The sequence below is a fragment of the Pogoniulus pusillus genome, chromosome 14 (assembly GCF_015220805.1).
Source record: "Pogoniulus pusillus isolate bPogPus1 chromosome 14, bPogPus1.pri, whole genome shotgun sequence".
Lineage (NCBI taxonomy): Eukaryota > Metazoa > Chordata > Aves > Piciformes > Lybiidae > Pogoniulus > Pogoniulus pusillus.
The window spans coordinates 941547-958562 of NC_087277.1; the positions used below are offsets into that span (position 1 = coordinate 941547).

General features: G+C 50.7%; 1 protein-coding gene across 6 annotated transcripts in view; it reads right to left on the reverse strand.

Annotated features, from left to right (window-relative positions):
• The window catches only part of VPS13B (vacuolar protein sorting 13 homolog B), a 333604-nt gene that overhangs the window by 296199 nt on the left and 20389 nt on the right, over positions 1-17016 (reverse strand). For 4 of the 6 annotated variants that reach the window (XR_010304753.1, XM_064154028.1, XM_064154026.1 and 1 more), the window contains exons 4-8: positions 11261-11384; positions 7097-7264; positions 6236-6417; positions 5044-5218; positions 578-846 (exon numbers count right to left, since the gene is read on the reverse strand). Coding sequence is in view for 5 of the 6 variants with exons in the window: in XM_064154028.1 (XP_064010098.1) it covers positions 578-846; positions 5044-5218; positions 6236-6417; positions 7097-7264; positions 11261-11384 (918 nt within the window). In the remaining variant the exon portion in view is untranslated. The remainder of the gene's footprint in view (positions 1-577; positions 847-5043; positions 5219-6235; positions 6418-7096; positions 7265-11260; positions 11385-17016) is intronic. The other 2 variants (XM_064154029.1, XM_064154027.1) reach the window with 1 other exon arrangement.

Here is a 17016-nt window from a genome sequence, read left to right on the forward strand (position 1 = left end):
CTCTCTGACAGCTGCTGAGCAGCTAAATGCTCTGCTACACCCCCAAACCAAACCAGCTAGGAGAAAGTAGCCATGAAGCTCCTTAGAACTCTCTGCTGTGCAGAGCCAAGAGGCCAAACGGGCAGAAAAGGGGCAGGGAGCTGCAGGTGGCAGCCAATCATCTGAAAGACTCAAAATGACAAAACTCATCTTGATTTATTTTGCTGCTCAGAGAAACAGGACTGCTTGCTGGTTTGAAGAGCACTGTCTTTGATTTAGTGCAAGCTTAACTGTCAAACCAAGAGCCACGTTCAAGTACAGTGACACCCAGAGAATGTGTTATATACAGTCTGGCACATTTACAAGTACTTTGCCAATTCAGAATCTATTTGTGTGTGTCTGTGTGCTTTCCCTTCAAGATCATTTTGGTTGGAAAAGCCCTCTCGGATCATTGACTTCAACCATTCTCCAGCTCTGCCAGGGCTAGTGCTAAATCACATCGCTCAGCACCGCCTCTCCAGCCACGGGGGTTCAACCACCCCCCTGGAGAGCCTAGGCCAGAACTTGACAGCCTTTCAGTGAAAAACTATCTTCTTACCTTAAAAGTCACTGTTGCCTTCGTACAGTAAAACCCAACTGAGATAACAGGATCCTTGAGGGACTGAGATTTCTGCTGGTGGAGCATCATGCCTTCATCAATTCCACCAGAGTCGTTCTCCTCATCCTCATAACTCACAATGGCAGGAACAAAAGACCAAGCCCAAGAAACCCATCCTTGCTGCTGGTCATCATCTTGATGCAGATAAGGATCTTGACTGATAAACTGCGTAGGATATTGCATCACTGAGCTTGTTTCATCCTCTGCACCTTTTGAAACAAAACTGAATTTGAAGTCCAGCATGCTTGAAAATTCATTGACCATAGTGCAGGTTACAGGATGTGACATTTATCTAGGACAGCATTTCACAGTTGGTTTAAAAAGACAGAAAATAAGTAGACCTTTACATTCCTGAATGTTTCCAAATGCTTAACTCATTAATATTTTCCTCCCCGCTCCAACAAAAACAAAAAACTAAGGAATAGTTTTATTGCTGTGCACTGCATCCAACCTGGCCTTGAAGACCCCCAGCCTGTGCCAGGCTCTCACCACCCTCAAACTCAACAACTTCTTCCTCAGCTCCACTCTAACCCTGCTCTGCCTCAGCTCCAAACCATTCACCTTGGCCTGTCTCCAGACACCTTCAGGAGCAGTCCCTCTGCAGCCTTCCTGCAGGATCCCTTCAGGCACTGGCAGCAGATCTGAGGTGCCCCTGGAGCCTTCTCCTCTGCAGGCTGCACCCCCCCAGCTCCCTCAGCCTGTGCTCACAGCAGAGCTGCTCCAGCCCTTGGAGCATCTTTGTGGCCTCCTCTGGCCTCACTCCAGCAGCTCTGTGTCCTTCTGCTGCTGGGGACAGCAGCACTGGAGGTAGGATTGTAGGTGAGGTCTGAGCAGAGCAGAGCCAAGGGACAGGATCCCCTCTCCTGCCCACACTGCTCTGGTTGCAGCCTAGGACATGATTTCCCTTTTGGGCTGCATGAGGGCACCTACAATTTTACTTTTGTATTTTAAATGTTTTCAGCTTAACAGAATTTGAAGAGACTTTGCTCAGGCAGCAAAATACATGTCCATGAGACAGGCCTCCCTGCTGCTGTATCTCAAGCTCTCAGTCTTATGTTTAGGTATACAAAACCAAACTGCTGCTGGGATATTCTTAGAGAGGTGATTTATTTTATCACTCCAGTACTGGCATCAGAAACCTAAATCCCAGCCAAAACAATGAGTGATAACTGAACCCAGTCAGTTCTTTAAACTGGAAGGGTGGGTTAAATTGTTTAATGAATCTTCAGAACCCTTTCAGAGAGTCATAAAAATAGAATCTCTAAAGGAGGTCTGTACATTATTAAACTGTACAGAATCTAGGCACAATTACAGTGGAATTAATCTTGGCTTTCACAAAGCCTTAGTCTTTGGGGGGAAAAAAAGAGTCAGAGCACTGTGGCTAATAAAGCTCAGCAGATAACATATTTAGTTTCTTATTGTACTCCAGCACCATTTTTTTCCTGAAAATAACACAACCACATTTGAAGTTTGCTCAGAAAAGTTCACATCTGTGGTTGGAAATCTGGAAGAGAAATGGACCACAAGGAACTGATAAAGCATGGGGTGCTCTTCCCTTCCCATACACAGATAGGATGCAAAGCCAGAAGTAAAACCAGTGAACTGCCAAACTCATGGCACTGGTCACCTGGCTCGTGGCACTTTGTTACTCCTGCTCAGCAGCATTGACTATGAGGGGAAAAGAAGAAATATGCCCAAGTTCTCTCAGTGTGAGCATGCATGCAGCCATGTGTGTGCCTGTGCATGCACACAGGCCTCTGGTGTGCACACAGACACTGAGCTGCACAGGAACTGTTCATCATGGAATCAGCCAGGCTGGGAGAGAGCTCCAAGCTCACCCAGCCCAACCTAGCACCCAGCTCTATCCAACCAACCAGACCATGGCACTAAGTGCCCCAGCCAGCCTTGGCTTCAACACCTCAAGCCACGGACACTCCACCACCTCCCTGGGCAGCCCATTCCAATGCCAATCACTCTCTCTGCCAGGAAGTTCCTCCTAACATCCAGCCTAGACCTCTCCTGGCACAGCTTCAGGCTGTGTCCCCTTCTTCTGGTGCTGCTTGCCTGGCAGCAGAGCCCAACCCCACCTGGCTACAGCCTCCCTGCTGGCAGCTGCAGACAGCAATGAGCTGTGCCCTGAGCCTCCTCTGCTGCAGGCTGCACACCCCCAGCTCCCTCAGCCTCTCCTCACAGGGCTGTGCTCCAGGCCCCTCCCCAGCCTTGCTGCCCTGCTCTGGGCACCTTCCAGCACCTCAACATCTCTCTGCAATGGAGGAGCCCAGAGCTGGATACAGCACTCAAGGTGTGGCCTGAGCTGTGCTGAGCCCAGGGGCAGAAGGACTGCTCTTGTCCTGCTGGCCACACTGCTGCTGAGCCAGCCCAGGATGTCACTGGCTCTGCTGCCCACCTGGGCACACTGCTGCCTCATATTCAGCCTACACAAGCAGTGTGAAGGAAGAGTTCATGACAGCTCTAGTCTCTATGTGGCAAAATATTTTTCAGTGAAGACAGAAATAGACTTCTAGAAACACCTCTCCAGCTCTGGCTTGGCCTCCCAACAACTGCAATCTGGTTTGTGCTCTGGAGGAGATCATTGCATCAAATAAATCTGAACGTGCAACCCAGTGCAATGATGCTTGAGCACAGAGCAGCTGAACAACAACTGTGCTGGTTGTTCATCCCACTGCAAGCTCAGCCTGGCTGCCCCTTCTGACAGCTCTGTCTGCTCAAGGGAGGAGCTACACAGTTCTGGGGTTTTAGAGGTGCCTATTTCATTAAGCACTTGGAAGTGACATTCACAGCTGTCACTTGCATTCTGCTGTACATTTACAGACAGCAATTCAACCTTCCTGAGGACACAGACAAGAAATGAGGATGACAAGAGATGCCTTGCCAAAGATTTTACTCTTATTTGGACCTGAGAATCTCTAATTCCACCCTAGACTGAGCACTTCTAGGTAGATGTCTTCTGTCTTAACCTTATCTTCACTTAAGTCATTTCACCACCCTAAGAATCACAGAATGCTTTGGGTTGCAGGGCACCTCCGAAGCTCATCCAGTCCAAGCCCCTTGCAATCAGCAGCAACATCCTCCACTACATCAGCTTGTTCAGAGCTCTGGCAAGCCTGACCTTAAATAGCTCCTGGGATGTGGCCTCAACCACCTCCCTGGGCAACCTGTTCCACCACCCTCATGATGAAAAACTTGTTCCTCACATACAACCTAAATCTACTCTTCTCTAACTTCAAACCATTGCCCCTTGTCCTGTCCCTGCAGGCCTTTGCAAACAGTCCCTCTGCAGCCTGCTTGTAGCCCCCTTTAGGTACTGGAAGATTGCTGTAAGGTCTCCTCAGAGCCTTTTCTTCTCCAGGCTGAACAACTTCAGCTTCCTCAGCCTGTCCTTAGAAATCTGAGATGTTAGTATAAACTAAGCACCTCTATGCCTTATAACACTGCAAATCCCTAACAAACATAAAACCTCAGCATACAACCAGACAAATATATACATATATATATAGTGTGTGTGTATAGAGAGAGAGTCATAGAATCAAGCAGGTTGGAAGAGAGCTCCAAGCTCAGCCAGCCCAACCTAGCACCCAGCCCTATCCAGTCAACCAGACCATGGCACTAAGTGCCCCAGCCAGGCTTGGCTTCAACATCTCCAGGCACGGCAACTTCACCACCTCCCTGGGCAGCCCATTCCAATGCCAATCACTCTCTCTGCCAACAACTTCCTCCTAACATCCAGCCTGTGTGTGTTTGTATATAAGTGCATTAGCAAAGTTGGTATCCCCTGGAAAAACAACAGAAAATTGAGGCTGGAGGGAAAGGTTCACTGCTCAAAATCCATCCCTGCTTTAACCCTAACAGTATCTGGGAAGCAGCAGGTGGGAAGCCATCACACGAAGATAAAGAGAATGGCAATAAATGTTACACAGAAATAAGCAGCAGAGAAGAGCTGCCAATGTAGAAGGACAGCAGTACTGCAAAGCCAGCACAAAGCAGTGCTCTGCTGTTTAGAGCAGCTGCTGAAACAGCCATTCTCAGAGGCACCTTTCAAAGAAAGATTTCAAACCACTGGCAGCAGCCACTCTGAATCAAAACAGAAAAACAGGAGAGAAGTCAAAGCTGCCTACAGACAGGAGCCTTGCATCATACAGTGACAAACACCAATGCATCCTACTGGGTCACGACTGAAATCATCTCTCTAAAGTTTAAGCTGAGTTTAGCCAGGAGCACCAGAATACTTTTCAGACATAACCTAGAAAAAGCTGTTAGAGCTCTGCACACCTACCCAGCCTCTACCCAACTGCAGCCTGCCAAAGTACTTTGCAAGCACTAGCCCTGGCCATTCATATTTGTAAGAAGCAAACAAATTGCTCTTACAGAGTAAAGCTTGCACTCACCTGTGCCATTTCCCAGTGTATCTTTAGCATGGCCAGCCAGATCTTCACATTCCCCATCTCTGCAGCTGCCTATTTCCCCATAATAAAGAGCAATCCCAAGCTGCATTATACGTATGAACATAGGAAGCTGCTGATCAGAGATTGAAAGCTTCAAGCTCTCCACTAAGGTGTGGATCTAGAACACAAAAGAGCACAAAGGCAAGTAACACACAATTAACACCCCGGCTCTGCCATCACTGAAGCCATCACCCCCTCAGACCACACCACCCCAGGTCACTTTTGAGTGTGCATTCTGACTTCTGACAACAAAAGCTACAACAACACCAGGCACAGGGCTATAAATGATGACTGGCAAAGACAGCCCCACTGCATTCCCATCTGGTTTAGTCCAGGATCCACTAAAAACGGTAAAGAAGATAACAATAAATTGTCACTTTTTACAGCAACATTACTGCTCAAACAGCTTGGACTGCTCGAGAGCAGCTCCACAGAGAAGGACCCTGGAGTCCTGGTTCATGAGAAGTTCTCCAGGGCACAATGTGCCCTGGTGGCCAGGAAGGCCAATGGGATCCTGGGGTACACTAAAAGAGTGTGTCCAGCAGATGGAGGGTCTCATCCCCCTCTGCTCCACCCTGGTGGGCGCCCTGCAGAGTGGCTGTCACGAGGCAGGAGCCAGACGCCTTTCAGTGACAGGACAGGAGCAAAGGACAAACTCAACCACAGGAAATTCCAGCTCAAGGTGAGGAAAAAGTTTTTCACTGTAAGACCAACAGAGGCCTGGAGCAGGCTGCCCAGAGAGGTTCTGGAGTCTCCTTCCCTGGAGCCTTTCCAAACCCAGCTGGATGCGTTCCTGTGTGCCCTGTCCTAGGTGCTCCTGCTCTGGCACTAGGATTGTGTTTTTCCTGTACAAGATTATCTGCAGAGTTCTATTTCTCTCCTTATAGTGATTACACTTTGTTTTTCAAAACCTCAGGGAAAACAAAGATTAGAGAGCACTCCTTCCTTGCAAGCTGTCACTGTGCAAGGACTAACTGCACCACATGAAGAAAACACGATCAGGACATCCCGATGGCGAAAAGCAATGGCATTAGCTCTGCCTTTTACTTTACATTTCAAGAGAGAATTTGAAAAGCCTCAGAAGTTCCCAAGTCAGCAGAATAATTAAAAAGTAAGAGATGCTGTGGATACCTACTTTAATAATAGATGGCATTTTGGAGTTGAGGTTATCATAAGTGAAATGCAGACGAGTCCTGAAAGAACATTTATAGAGCAGAGGCTCCTGGTAGAATTCAATTTTGCCACTGGCATTTCTCTTATCAAGGCAAACTGTGCAGTCAGAGAAGTTGATCATCTTTCTCAGGACCAGATCAGTGGCTTTGAAAAGAAACAGAGAGGTTAAAAAAACAGAATATATTGCATAAGAAAGATCAGTGATGCATACACCTTCCTCCCAAGAGGAAAACAAGGCAGGATAGTTGTGTTGATTGTTCAGATCACCAGCACAGTATCTCCTTACATGGCTAAAGAGAGTCATTTAAGGAGTCACAGACTTTTTCAGCTCAGTACTTCAGAAGTGAGGACAATCTGCTCACATCCAATTCAGATTCTCACCCCTCCACTCTACCTTCTATCTGTTTATAAAAGAAGAGTAATGCTTCCTGTGCAAGCAAAGGCCCAGCAATACTGTTGGCATGAGTGACCACTACTGGCATCACCACTGGCACCATTCTCTCAGGAAGAACTGTGAGTATTTCCTCCCAGGTTTTCTTTCCAATCTGCCAACACAAACAAGAGCTCATTCCAGTGACCTTAGCAGCAAGCACTTTGTAATTCTGTTGTGCTAGCTCACGGCAGCCTCAGCCAGAACAAAGAAGTGAGCCCAGAGGTCAGAAAGCCACTGCATTCCCCACTCTGCCACACATCAGTTGTGCGACTTTAAACACTACTACTGTGCCCAGCTTGCACCTCGACCAGCTATCAGTGAGGACAGCTCAACTCAGAGGTCAGTGACTCTGTGAAGAGTGCCCCCTAAAATAGGAACATCTGCACTCACCAGAGACGTCCATGAACGCTCGATCCCAGAACTCATTGACTGTGTAGCACTCTGCAGAAGTGATGTTGACAGAGAGGACAATGTCATCCTCCACATATTTCAAGATGAGGTTGTTGATGACGATGTTGACATTGTTCACAACTCTCCTAATCAGACTCTGAACATAGCCTATGGAACAAAACCAGTTCGGAGGAGTTACAAGAGTTGCCACATTCGTTTTTCACTGATGTTGCTACTTCCAACCTGTACACTTGTTAAAAACCACACCTGAAACAAACCAGGTATCAGTGTCCCTTCTCCATCTCAAAATCAGGGAACTCAACATGCTTCAGCATTCAGTGCACTTATGTCAGGCAGTGCCCAAGATATGCAGCAAATCACAGGGGACAGAAGCCTGAAAACACCAAGAGATCCAAACCAAAGATGCTCCAAAGGCTGGAGCAGCTCTGCTGTGAGCACAGACTGAGGGAGCTGGGGGTGGGCAGCCTGGAGAAGAGAAGGCTCCAGGGGCACCTCAGAGCTGCCTGCCAGTGCCTGAAGGAAGGCTGCAGAGGGACTGCTCCTGAGGATGTCTAGAGACAAGCCAAGGGGGAATGGTTTGGAGCTGAGGCAGAGCAGGGTTAGAGTAGAGCTGAGGAAGAAGTTCTTCAGTACAAAGGTGGTGAGACTCTGGAACAGATTGCCCAAGGAGGCTGTGGATGAGGTTCAAGATCAGGCTGGATGAGGCCTTGAGCAGCCGAATCTAGTGGAGAGGTGCCCATGTCAGGGAGGTTGGAGGAGATGATCTCTCAGGTCCCTTCCAACCACTCTAGGATTTCTGATGTGCATACTGCATCTGGATCTGTGGAAACACATCTTTTGGAGTGCTCTAACTTCATCCCAGGTGTCAACATTACAAGAAGCAGGCCTCCAGACATACACTAAGACCAAGCCTTTCTGAGAGGTCCACAGATACCACACCAGAAACAATCTTGAGCAACTGCACCCCTAAAGCTGTCACAGAAGGCAGCACAACTACCCAACTCTTAGCCAAACCTAGAATCATGGAATGGTTTAGATTGGAAGAGACCTCAAAGCTCAGCCAGTTCCAAGCCCCTGCCATAGGCAGGGACACCTCCCACTAGAACAGGTTGCTCAAGGCCTCATCCAACCTGGACTTCAAGACCTCTAGGGAGGGAGCAGCCACAACCTCCCTGGGCAACCTGTGCCAGTGTCTCACCACCCTCACTGCAAAGAACCCCTTCCTAACATCCACTTTCAATCTCCAACCTGTCACTTTAAACCCATTCCTCCTCATCCTGTCATTACCAGACCTTGTCAATAGTCCCTCCCCAGCACTCTGTAGCCGTCTTCAGATCCTGCAAGGCCACTCCAAGGTCTCCTCAAAGCCTTCTCTTCTCCAGGCTGCACAGCCCCAACTCTCTCAGTCTGTCCTCACAGCAGAGCTGCTGCAGCCCTCTCAGCGTCTTGGTGGCCTCCTCTGGACTGGCTCCAACACTTCCATGTGCTGCTTGTGCTGGGGGCTGCAGAACTGCACCCAGGACTGCAGGTGGGGTGTGAGGAGAGCAGAGCCAAGGGGCAGAATCCCCTCCCTTGCCCTGTGCCCACACTGCTCTTGCTGCAGCCCAGCACAGGGTTGCTGTCTGGGCTGCACTCTCACTGCAGGCTCATGCTGAGCTTCTCATCACCCCAGGGCCTGTTCCTCAGGGCTGCTCTCAGCCATTCCTTTTGTTCTCAGGTGGGACCTGAGGAGCAAACACCAAGGAGCTGCCGGAGCCGAAGCGCTGTCCATGGTAGGCAGCAGCAGATGCCAGAGCACTGCGAGTCCAAGCCACTGGAGCACCTTGGGTCTCACAGCTAAGAGAGCCTCCAGATCTGACTCCCGAAGCACTCACTGCAAAGCCTGACAACACTGTGTAGTGCATAAGAGTCCACACACTGCATGTCAGCTTTCTCCTGTGAGAGCACTCTACTCCCCCAAGACAGCAACAAGCCCAACAACCGCATTGCATCCTTAACCCGTCTAAAAATCACTTGCCCCAAGAAATCCAACTGCAACTCATTCCTGCATGCTCCCATTTCATCCTGCACAGAACGACACCACATGCTCCAAACTCCTGCACAAGCTCAGGCAGAGTTACACAGCTACTAAGATCACATGTCTCACATCCCTGACTCTGGTGGGGTTTACACAGAGATGCATTTATCATTAAAAAAATCTCCCACTTCAACTGAGCTACATTTTATGTTGGGGGGAGAAAAAGAAGTGGTACAGGACTTGATAACCATAGAATCCTGGAGTGGCACAGGTTGGAAAGGACCTCAGAGCTCATCTCCTCCAACCTCACCACCATGGGCAGGGACACCTCTCAACTAGACTCAACTGCTCAAGGCCTCATCCAGCCTGGCCTTGAGCATACCCAGGCAGGAGGAAGCCACAGCCTCCCTGGGCAGCCTGGGCCAGACTCCCACCACTCTCACACTGAAGAGCTTTTTCTTCAGCTCCAGTCTAATCCTGCTCTGCCTCAGCTCCAAACCATTCCCCCTTGGCCTGTCTGCAGACACCCTCAGGAGCAGTCCCTCTGCAGCCATCCTGCAGGGAAACAGATGGAGAGCAGGGATCCATCCAGAGGGACCTGGACAGGCTGCAGAGGTGGGCACAAGCCAACCTCATGAGGTTCAACAAGACCAAGTGCAAGGTCCTGCAGCTGGGTCAAGACAATGCCAAGCACAAATCCAGGCTGGGCAGTGCCAAGCTGGAGAGCAGCCCTGAGGAGAGGGACTTGGGGGTGCTGCTGGACCAGAAGCTCAACAGGAGCCAGCAGTGTGCACTTGCAGCCCAGAAAGCCAAGCAGAGCCTGGGCTGCAGCAGCAGAAATGTGGCCAGCAGGGCCAGGGAGGGGATTCTCCCCCTCTACTCCACTCTGCTGAGACCCCACCTGGAGTACTACATGCAGCTCTGGAGCCCCCACTACAAGCGGGATGTGGAGATGCTGGAGAGTGTCCAGAGCAGGGCCAGGAGGATGCTCAGAGGCTGCAGCAGCTCTGCTGTGAGCACAGACTGGAAAAGTTGGGGCTGTGCAGGCTGGAGCAGAGGAGGCCCCCAAGTGACCTTCTGGTGGCCTGCCAGGATCTGAAAGGGACCTCCAAAAAAGCTGGGGAGGGCCAGCAGGGAGTGCCAGGACTAGGGGGAATGGAGCAAAGCTGGAGATGGGGAGATTGAGGCTGGAGGTGAGGAGGAAGTTGTTGAGCAGGAGAGTGGTGAGAGGCTGGAATGGGTTGCCCAGGGAGGTGGTTGAGGCCCCATGGCTGGAGGTGTTTCAGGCCAGGCTGGCTGAGGCTGTGGCCAGGCTGCTCTAGGGTAGGGTGTCCCTGGGCATGGCAGGGGGGTTGGAACTGGCTGCTCCTTGTGGTCCCTTCCAACCCTGACTGATTCTATGATCCCTTCAGGCACTGGCAGGCAGCTCTAAGGTACCCCTGGAGCCTTCTCTTCTCCAGCCTGCACACCCCCAGCTCCCTCAGTCTGTCCTCATAACAGAGGTGCTCCAGCCCTCAGATCATCTTTGTGGCGTTAGAATCTGAAAATGAAATGTCTGAAAAACTAGGAGGAAAGAACTTTGAGGTGACCCACCAAGCAGGTGAGGAGCAGTAGAGAGCAGTGATCAGAAAACTCTATGGCATGTTTCCTGTGTTCACCATCTTTGCTGTACTAAATGAGTTCTGGAAATTTACATTCTCAACAAAAGGGCAGGAAAAGATGGAAGGATTAACTGTGGGTTACTGCCATTTGGTTCTGTTTCCTAATGTTCAAGGATTTCACTCACCTTTATGTGCCTTGTAAGCAGGTAGAGATTAGCAGGAGATTTAGACTGGATGTTAGGAACAAGTTCTGCACTATGAGGGTGCTGGGATATTGGAACAGGTTGCCCAGGGTGGTAGTTGAGACCTCAGCCCTGGAGACATACCAGGTGCGAAGTGACAAAGCTCAGAGCAACCTGCTGTCCCCACTGACTGCAGAGGGGGCTGCTCTGCATGACCTTTGGATGTCCCCTCCAACCCAAACCATTCCATGAATCTATGAACTTAACCACTGTGGGCACCTGGGTGCAGTGTGGCTACCGTGTGCCACTGGAACACAAGGCAGCTCCCGAGCCTCTGCCTTACCTGGAGGCAAATCGGGGTCAGGGGAAGCAGAGTGCTGGACCCGCCGCGGCCTCACTGCTGCCTTCATGCTCTCCGTGGTGCTGCGGTTTGTGGAGCTGGAGCCGCAGCTTTCGTGCTCTTCCTGCTAGAGGAAAACAAAGCAGATGAGTCACGGTGAATCCAGCTCCTGCTACTGCTCTTCCATCAGCTCCACCCTGGACATGCAGCCAACTACAAACACAAAACCAGCCAGGCAAAAAAGCAAAGCAATATTCCTGTGAGTGTATTAGGAGAGCAGCTTAGAGAGGAAGCAAACTCTCACAGCTCCTGCCTCAAGCCAAATGCTCTCCTCCAGAGGTGGAGTTTCTTGCCCCAAACAAGCAAAACAGATCTTGGCACTACTGGGATCACACAACAAGGTCACAGAAAGAAGGGTCTGGAAAACAAATGTTAAGTGCTGCAGTGCCAAGCAGAAATGTGAATGATCTGAAGGGACTGCAGCAGACAGACTCATCTGTGTATCAGCAGAGCAGTAGTCAGCTTCTACAAGGATGAGTACCCATACAGGCCTTCACATTCTCCACTCAGGAGGCACTGGAAGAAGCTGGGGGGTTACTGTTGTATGGTTATTTGGCCATTTCAGTCAGACAGGACTTTCCCCATCCCAATCCAGGAAAAATGAAATGAGTGCTTAGCATCAGCTGTGTTTGGAGGACATTTGCTTGCTTTGTTATTTCTGACAACCTTCTGATGGAGGCACTGTCTCAGAACTTCTAAGCACAGCACAATGGCCTGAGAAGCCTCTGCTCTCCTCATGGCATACTTGAGGAACAACAGCAGCCTGAAGCCCTTGGTTTACCTTTAAGCCTGGGATTCAGTCTGGAGAAGAAAAGGCTCCAAAGAGACCTTATTGTGGCCTTCCAGTGAGCATACAGGAAAACTGCTGAGGGACTTTTTAGGGTGTTGGGTAGTGATAGGATTGGGGGGAATGGAGCAAAACTAGAAGTGGGGAGATTCAGCCTGGATGATAGGAAGAAGCTCTTCACCTTGAGGGTGGTGAGAGACTGGAATGGGTTGCTCAAGGAGGTGGTGGAAGTCTCATCCCTGGAAGTTTTTAAGGCCAGTCTGGATGTAGCTCTGAGCAGCCTGATCAAGCATGAGGTGTCCCTGCCCATGGGAGTGGGGCTGGAACTGGATGATCCCTGTGGTCCCATCCAGTCTTGACAATTCTCTGATGGAAATCTCTTCATCGAGGTGCGATGAGCAAAGCTCACCTCTCCTTCACACCTCCAGCTGACCAAGAAAAATGAGGTCACAGACTGGCAAGCCAAAATTCTTGGACTTGCTGTCAGGCAGAGGCTGTGCAGCTGCCTCCTCGGCAGCACAACAGTGTTCTGCAGAGGAGCCACCGCGCCGCTAGCTGCGTGTCACTGGCACCAAGCCCCAGCGTGTCAGACTGACCAAACTGCGCTATTAGCACACTGCCCTCCTTCCGGAGCCCACTTTTGGCTTCCACAGAGCACTGCGGGGTGACCATTCAGCAGCTGGATCCAACAGGATCACATCATGCTTGCCCTTTGATATGTGGGCTGGCCAGGAGAAAAAGAAAGAGGGTTGGGGAAGACAACGTTCTGAACGTGTTAACTGTATCAAGCCCAACTACATCCAAGTCTAACTTTTCTATCTGTGCACTGACACAACCACCTTCAGCCAATCTTCCCACAGGCTCATGCCACGTTTTAAGGTCCCACTAGCATTTAAAGTTGAACTAAGAGTGGTTGAAGCTTTCACCACTTTCAGAGGTGGGAACAATCACCGACAGTCTGGAGTATGGGGGAGTGCTTTGTTGGAACGGGGCAGAGAACCCTCAGCCTGAGCTCATTTTGAAAGAAACTCTCTCATCTCAAGCCATCAATATCATCAGCTTTTCACATGTCCCTCAGCTGCAAGCCTGTTCTGAGGGGGGAAGGCCAGAACCACACAGAGCAAACCGGCTACGAAAGCAACGGACCCAAAGCGGCACATGTCTAAAGATGGTGCCACAGGGCAAGACAGAAACTGACCCCTGTGGCTAAAGCCACAGCAAGCAACAGGCTGCACCTACATTCAAGCAGCGTTCAGCCTGGCCAGCCATTTGATGAGTAGATTTCAAGGCAGGGAAAGCATCCCCTCCATCTCTCTGTGCTAGACAATTAGCAGGCTTTAGAGCAGCACAGCACTCCTTGGCCACACTACTCTCAAGAGCTCCTGCCTGCCAGTTTGTAAAGCAAACCTTGGCTTCTTTATTTACTGGAAGGTGACAAGAGTGGCCAGGAGCCTTACAGGAACTACATTCCTAACAGGACATATACCCCAAAGCTTGCTGTACCTGCACACTCGTGCTCACTGTTCGCTTTAAGAGCACACTGCTAATTTCTCAAGCATGTGGCTGCCTCCTAAGCCCAGAAGTAAAACATGTTCATTAAAGAGATGGGAAAAGGTTCCAAGCAAACTGCCAAAACTAGCATAATTATGAAACTATTTAATGCTGGAACCAACTAGAGTCACACTCTGTGTCTAGATCACAGTGATGTCATCAGAAACACCCAGCCAAAAGGCACTAAAACTTCTGTGCTCCCATAAATCCACCTCACACCAGATGACAAACATTTTAAAGTCACAGTCAAAATGACTGGGAAGGGGGTTAAGGTTCTGGAAGTTCTAATAACTCTGGTCAGGAGATTTGATAAATGCCAATTCATTTTAACATTATGGATCACAGAGTGGTAGGGGTAGGAAGGGTCTTCCAGAGAGCACCGAGTCCAACTCCCCCTGCTAGAGCAGGAGCACCCAGGGCAGCTCACACAGGAACGCATTCAGGCAGGTTTGGAAAGCCTCCAGAGAAGGAGACTCCACAGCCTCTGTGGGCAGCCTGCTCTGGCACCCTCGCCGTGAAGAAGAACGATTCCAAACCAGTCACAAGAGCAGAGTGCTGAAAACACTCATGGTGTATCTGGAGAGCTGATGGTTAAAGAAAACACCACTCAGCCCCAGAAATATCCTTAGTGAAGCCTGAAGAGTTACAAACAGTCACCATGAGGTCCTGCTCAGGGAGGGTGTTACACAAACACCTCAGAGCAGGGCACAGAAGTTTGCACCTTTAGGCTCTCTTTCCCTTTCAGCAAATGTGCCAGAGCAGGTAGAGGGCTGAGATGTTTTCCTGCAGCACCATGGTTACTGCTGAAACTATGCAAGTCAGAAGTGCCATGCTAAAGACACCTCGGCCAGCAAACCTACACGCAAGAGACTCAGGCATTTCCTCCTGCCAAACATCACAAGGCTTAAAGAGCATTAGAGCTGACAACACCCGAACACATCAAATGTGCAGTTGATGATTATCTCTCAGAGTAAGCAGAGTTCTCTTCACTCATTAGTCTCCTTTCCAACGTTAAAATACATCGTTTCTGGTCTTTCAAACGACACTGAAAATACACAAAGCCTATTTAGTTGCAAGGCCTCCAAAACGCCTCTTAGGTTTGCTCTTCAGAGAAAACAAGGCTTGCTCCCGGGATCACTTGGCTATTCACACACATATTGTCCCCGACTTTCACTCAATCAAGCTAAAGAAAACCGAATTACTGGGGGCAAAAAAAGGGTAAAGAACACAGGAAAATGAAAATGTATCAACCCAATGGCCATTATCCTAGAGCCACAGTTACAGCTGGAAAAGATCTTGAGGACCATCGAGCCCAACCAGAACAGGATGTTAGGGGCTGGAAGGGACCCAACCCCCCTGCCAGAGCAGGACAATACTACCTAACACAGATCACAGAGGAACACATCCATACAGGCCCTCCAGAGGAGACCCCACAGCCTCTCTGGGCAGCCTGTGCCCTTACAGTAAAGAAGCTCCTTCTCTTTTGCTGCAATCCACACCCATTGCTCCTTGTCCTATGCCAGGGAGCAGTGAGCAGAGCCTGTCCCCCCTCTCCTAGCAGCCTTCAGATACTTACAAACATTTATCAAATCCCCTCTCAGTCTTCTCTTTTCCGGACTAAACAGCCCCAGGTCTCTCAGCCTCTCCTCACCAGCCATGCCCTCCAGTCCCCTCATCATCCTCTTAGCCCTCCGCTGGACACTCTCCAGCAGATCCCTGTCCCTTAACCCAGCTACCTTCACCACTGACCCACGTCCTGAAGCACCACAGCTGCAGCTTCAACACCTCCAGGGATGGGGACTCCACCACCTCCCCAAGCAGCCTCTCCTCTCACTGGAGAAGCTTTTCCTCATGTCCAATCTAAACCTCCCCTGGCACAACTCAAACCCATTGCCTCTTTTCCTGTTGCTGGTTACTTAGGAGAAGAGATCAGCCCCAGCCTCACTCCAAACTCCTTTCAGGGAGCTGCAAAGAGCAATAAGTCTTCTCTGCCTTCTCTTTTCCAGACTAAACAACCCCAATTCCCTCAGCCACTCCTCCCCTATGATGCCCCCTCAGCAGCCTCATTGCTCTTCTCTGGACACCCTCCAGTCCCTCAAGGTCTTTTCTATGCTGTGGTGCCCAGAGCTGAACTCAGTACTCAAGCTGTGGCCTCACCAGGGCCAAGTCCAGGGACACCATCACTGCCCTGATCCTGATGGACACTGGTTCTGATCCAGGCCAGGATGCTGTTGGCCTTCCTGGGCACGCTGCTGGCTCATGTTCAGCTGAGTGTCCACCAGCACCCTCAGATCCCTTTCCACCAGGCTGCTTTCCAGCCACTCTGCCCCAACCTGGAGCACTACGCAGGGCTGTTGTGACCCAGCTCTAGGTCTTGTGACAGCTGATTCCACTGATCAGGTAGAGATAATTACACAGGCAGCTATTACCAGGTGGGTATTAAAGGCTGCAAGCCCTATAAAAGTGATTGGAAGCAGCTTTTTCCCCCTGCTAATGCACAGCTGTTAGGTGAGCACCTTCAGACCATCTGCATACCACACGGCATCATGATTGGAAACCAGAGACAGCATCACAGAAGCACAGAACCTTGGGGTTGGAAGGGAGCTCTCAGCCCAAGTCCCCTGCCAGAGCAGCAGCACCCAGGGCAGGGCACACAGGAGCACATCCAGGTGGGGTTGGAAAGGCTCCAGAGCAGGAGACTCCACAGCCCCTCTGGGCAGCCTGCTCCAGGGCTCTGCCACCCTCACAGCAACAAAGTTCCCCCTCCTGTTCCCCTGGCACCTGCTCTGCCCCAGCTTGCCCCCAGTGCCCCTTGTGCTGTCACTGCACAGCCCTGAGCAGAGCCTGGCTGCGTCCTCCCGACACTGCCCTGCACAGCTTTAGCACACACTGAGGGCAGCCCTCAGGCTGCTCTGCTGCCAGCTGCCAGCCCCAGCTGCCTCAGCCTGGCCTCACAGGAGATGTTCTCTGCCTGCAGCAGTGGCCACAAGGGCACCTTGCTGGCTCATGGGCACCCTTCTGTCCACCAGCACCCACAGGTCCTTTCCCCACAGCTGCTCTCCAGCAGGTCAGTCGCCAGCCCATCCTGGCCCCTGGGGTTACTCCTTCCCAGATGCAGGACTCTACCCTTGTCCTTTGATCTCATTCCATTTCTCCCTTCCCAGCTCTCCAGCCTGTCCAGGCCTGGCTGAATGGCAGCACAGCCTGAGGGGGGGTCAGCCACTCTCCCCAGTTTGGTGTCAGCAGCACACCTGCTGACAGTGCCCTCTGTGCCCTCCGCCAGGTCGCTGATGAACAGTACTGGTTCCAGTACCCTCCCCTGAGGAACTCCACTAGGTCGAGACCCAGCAGACTGTGCACA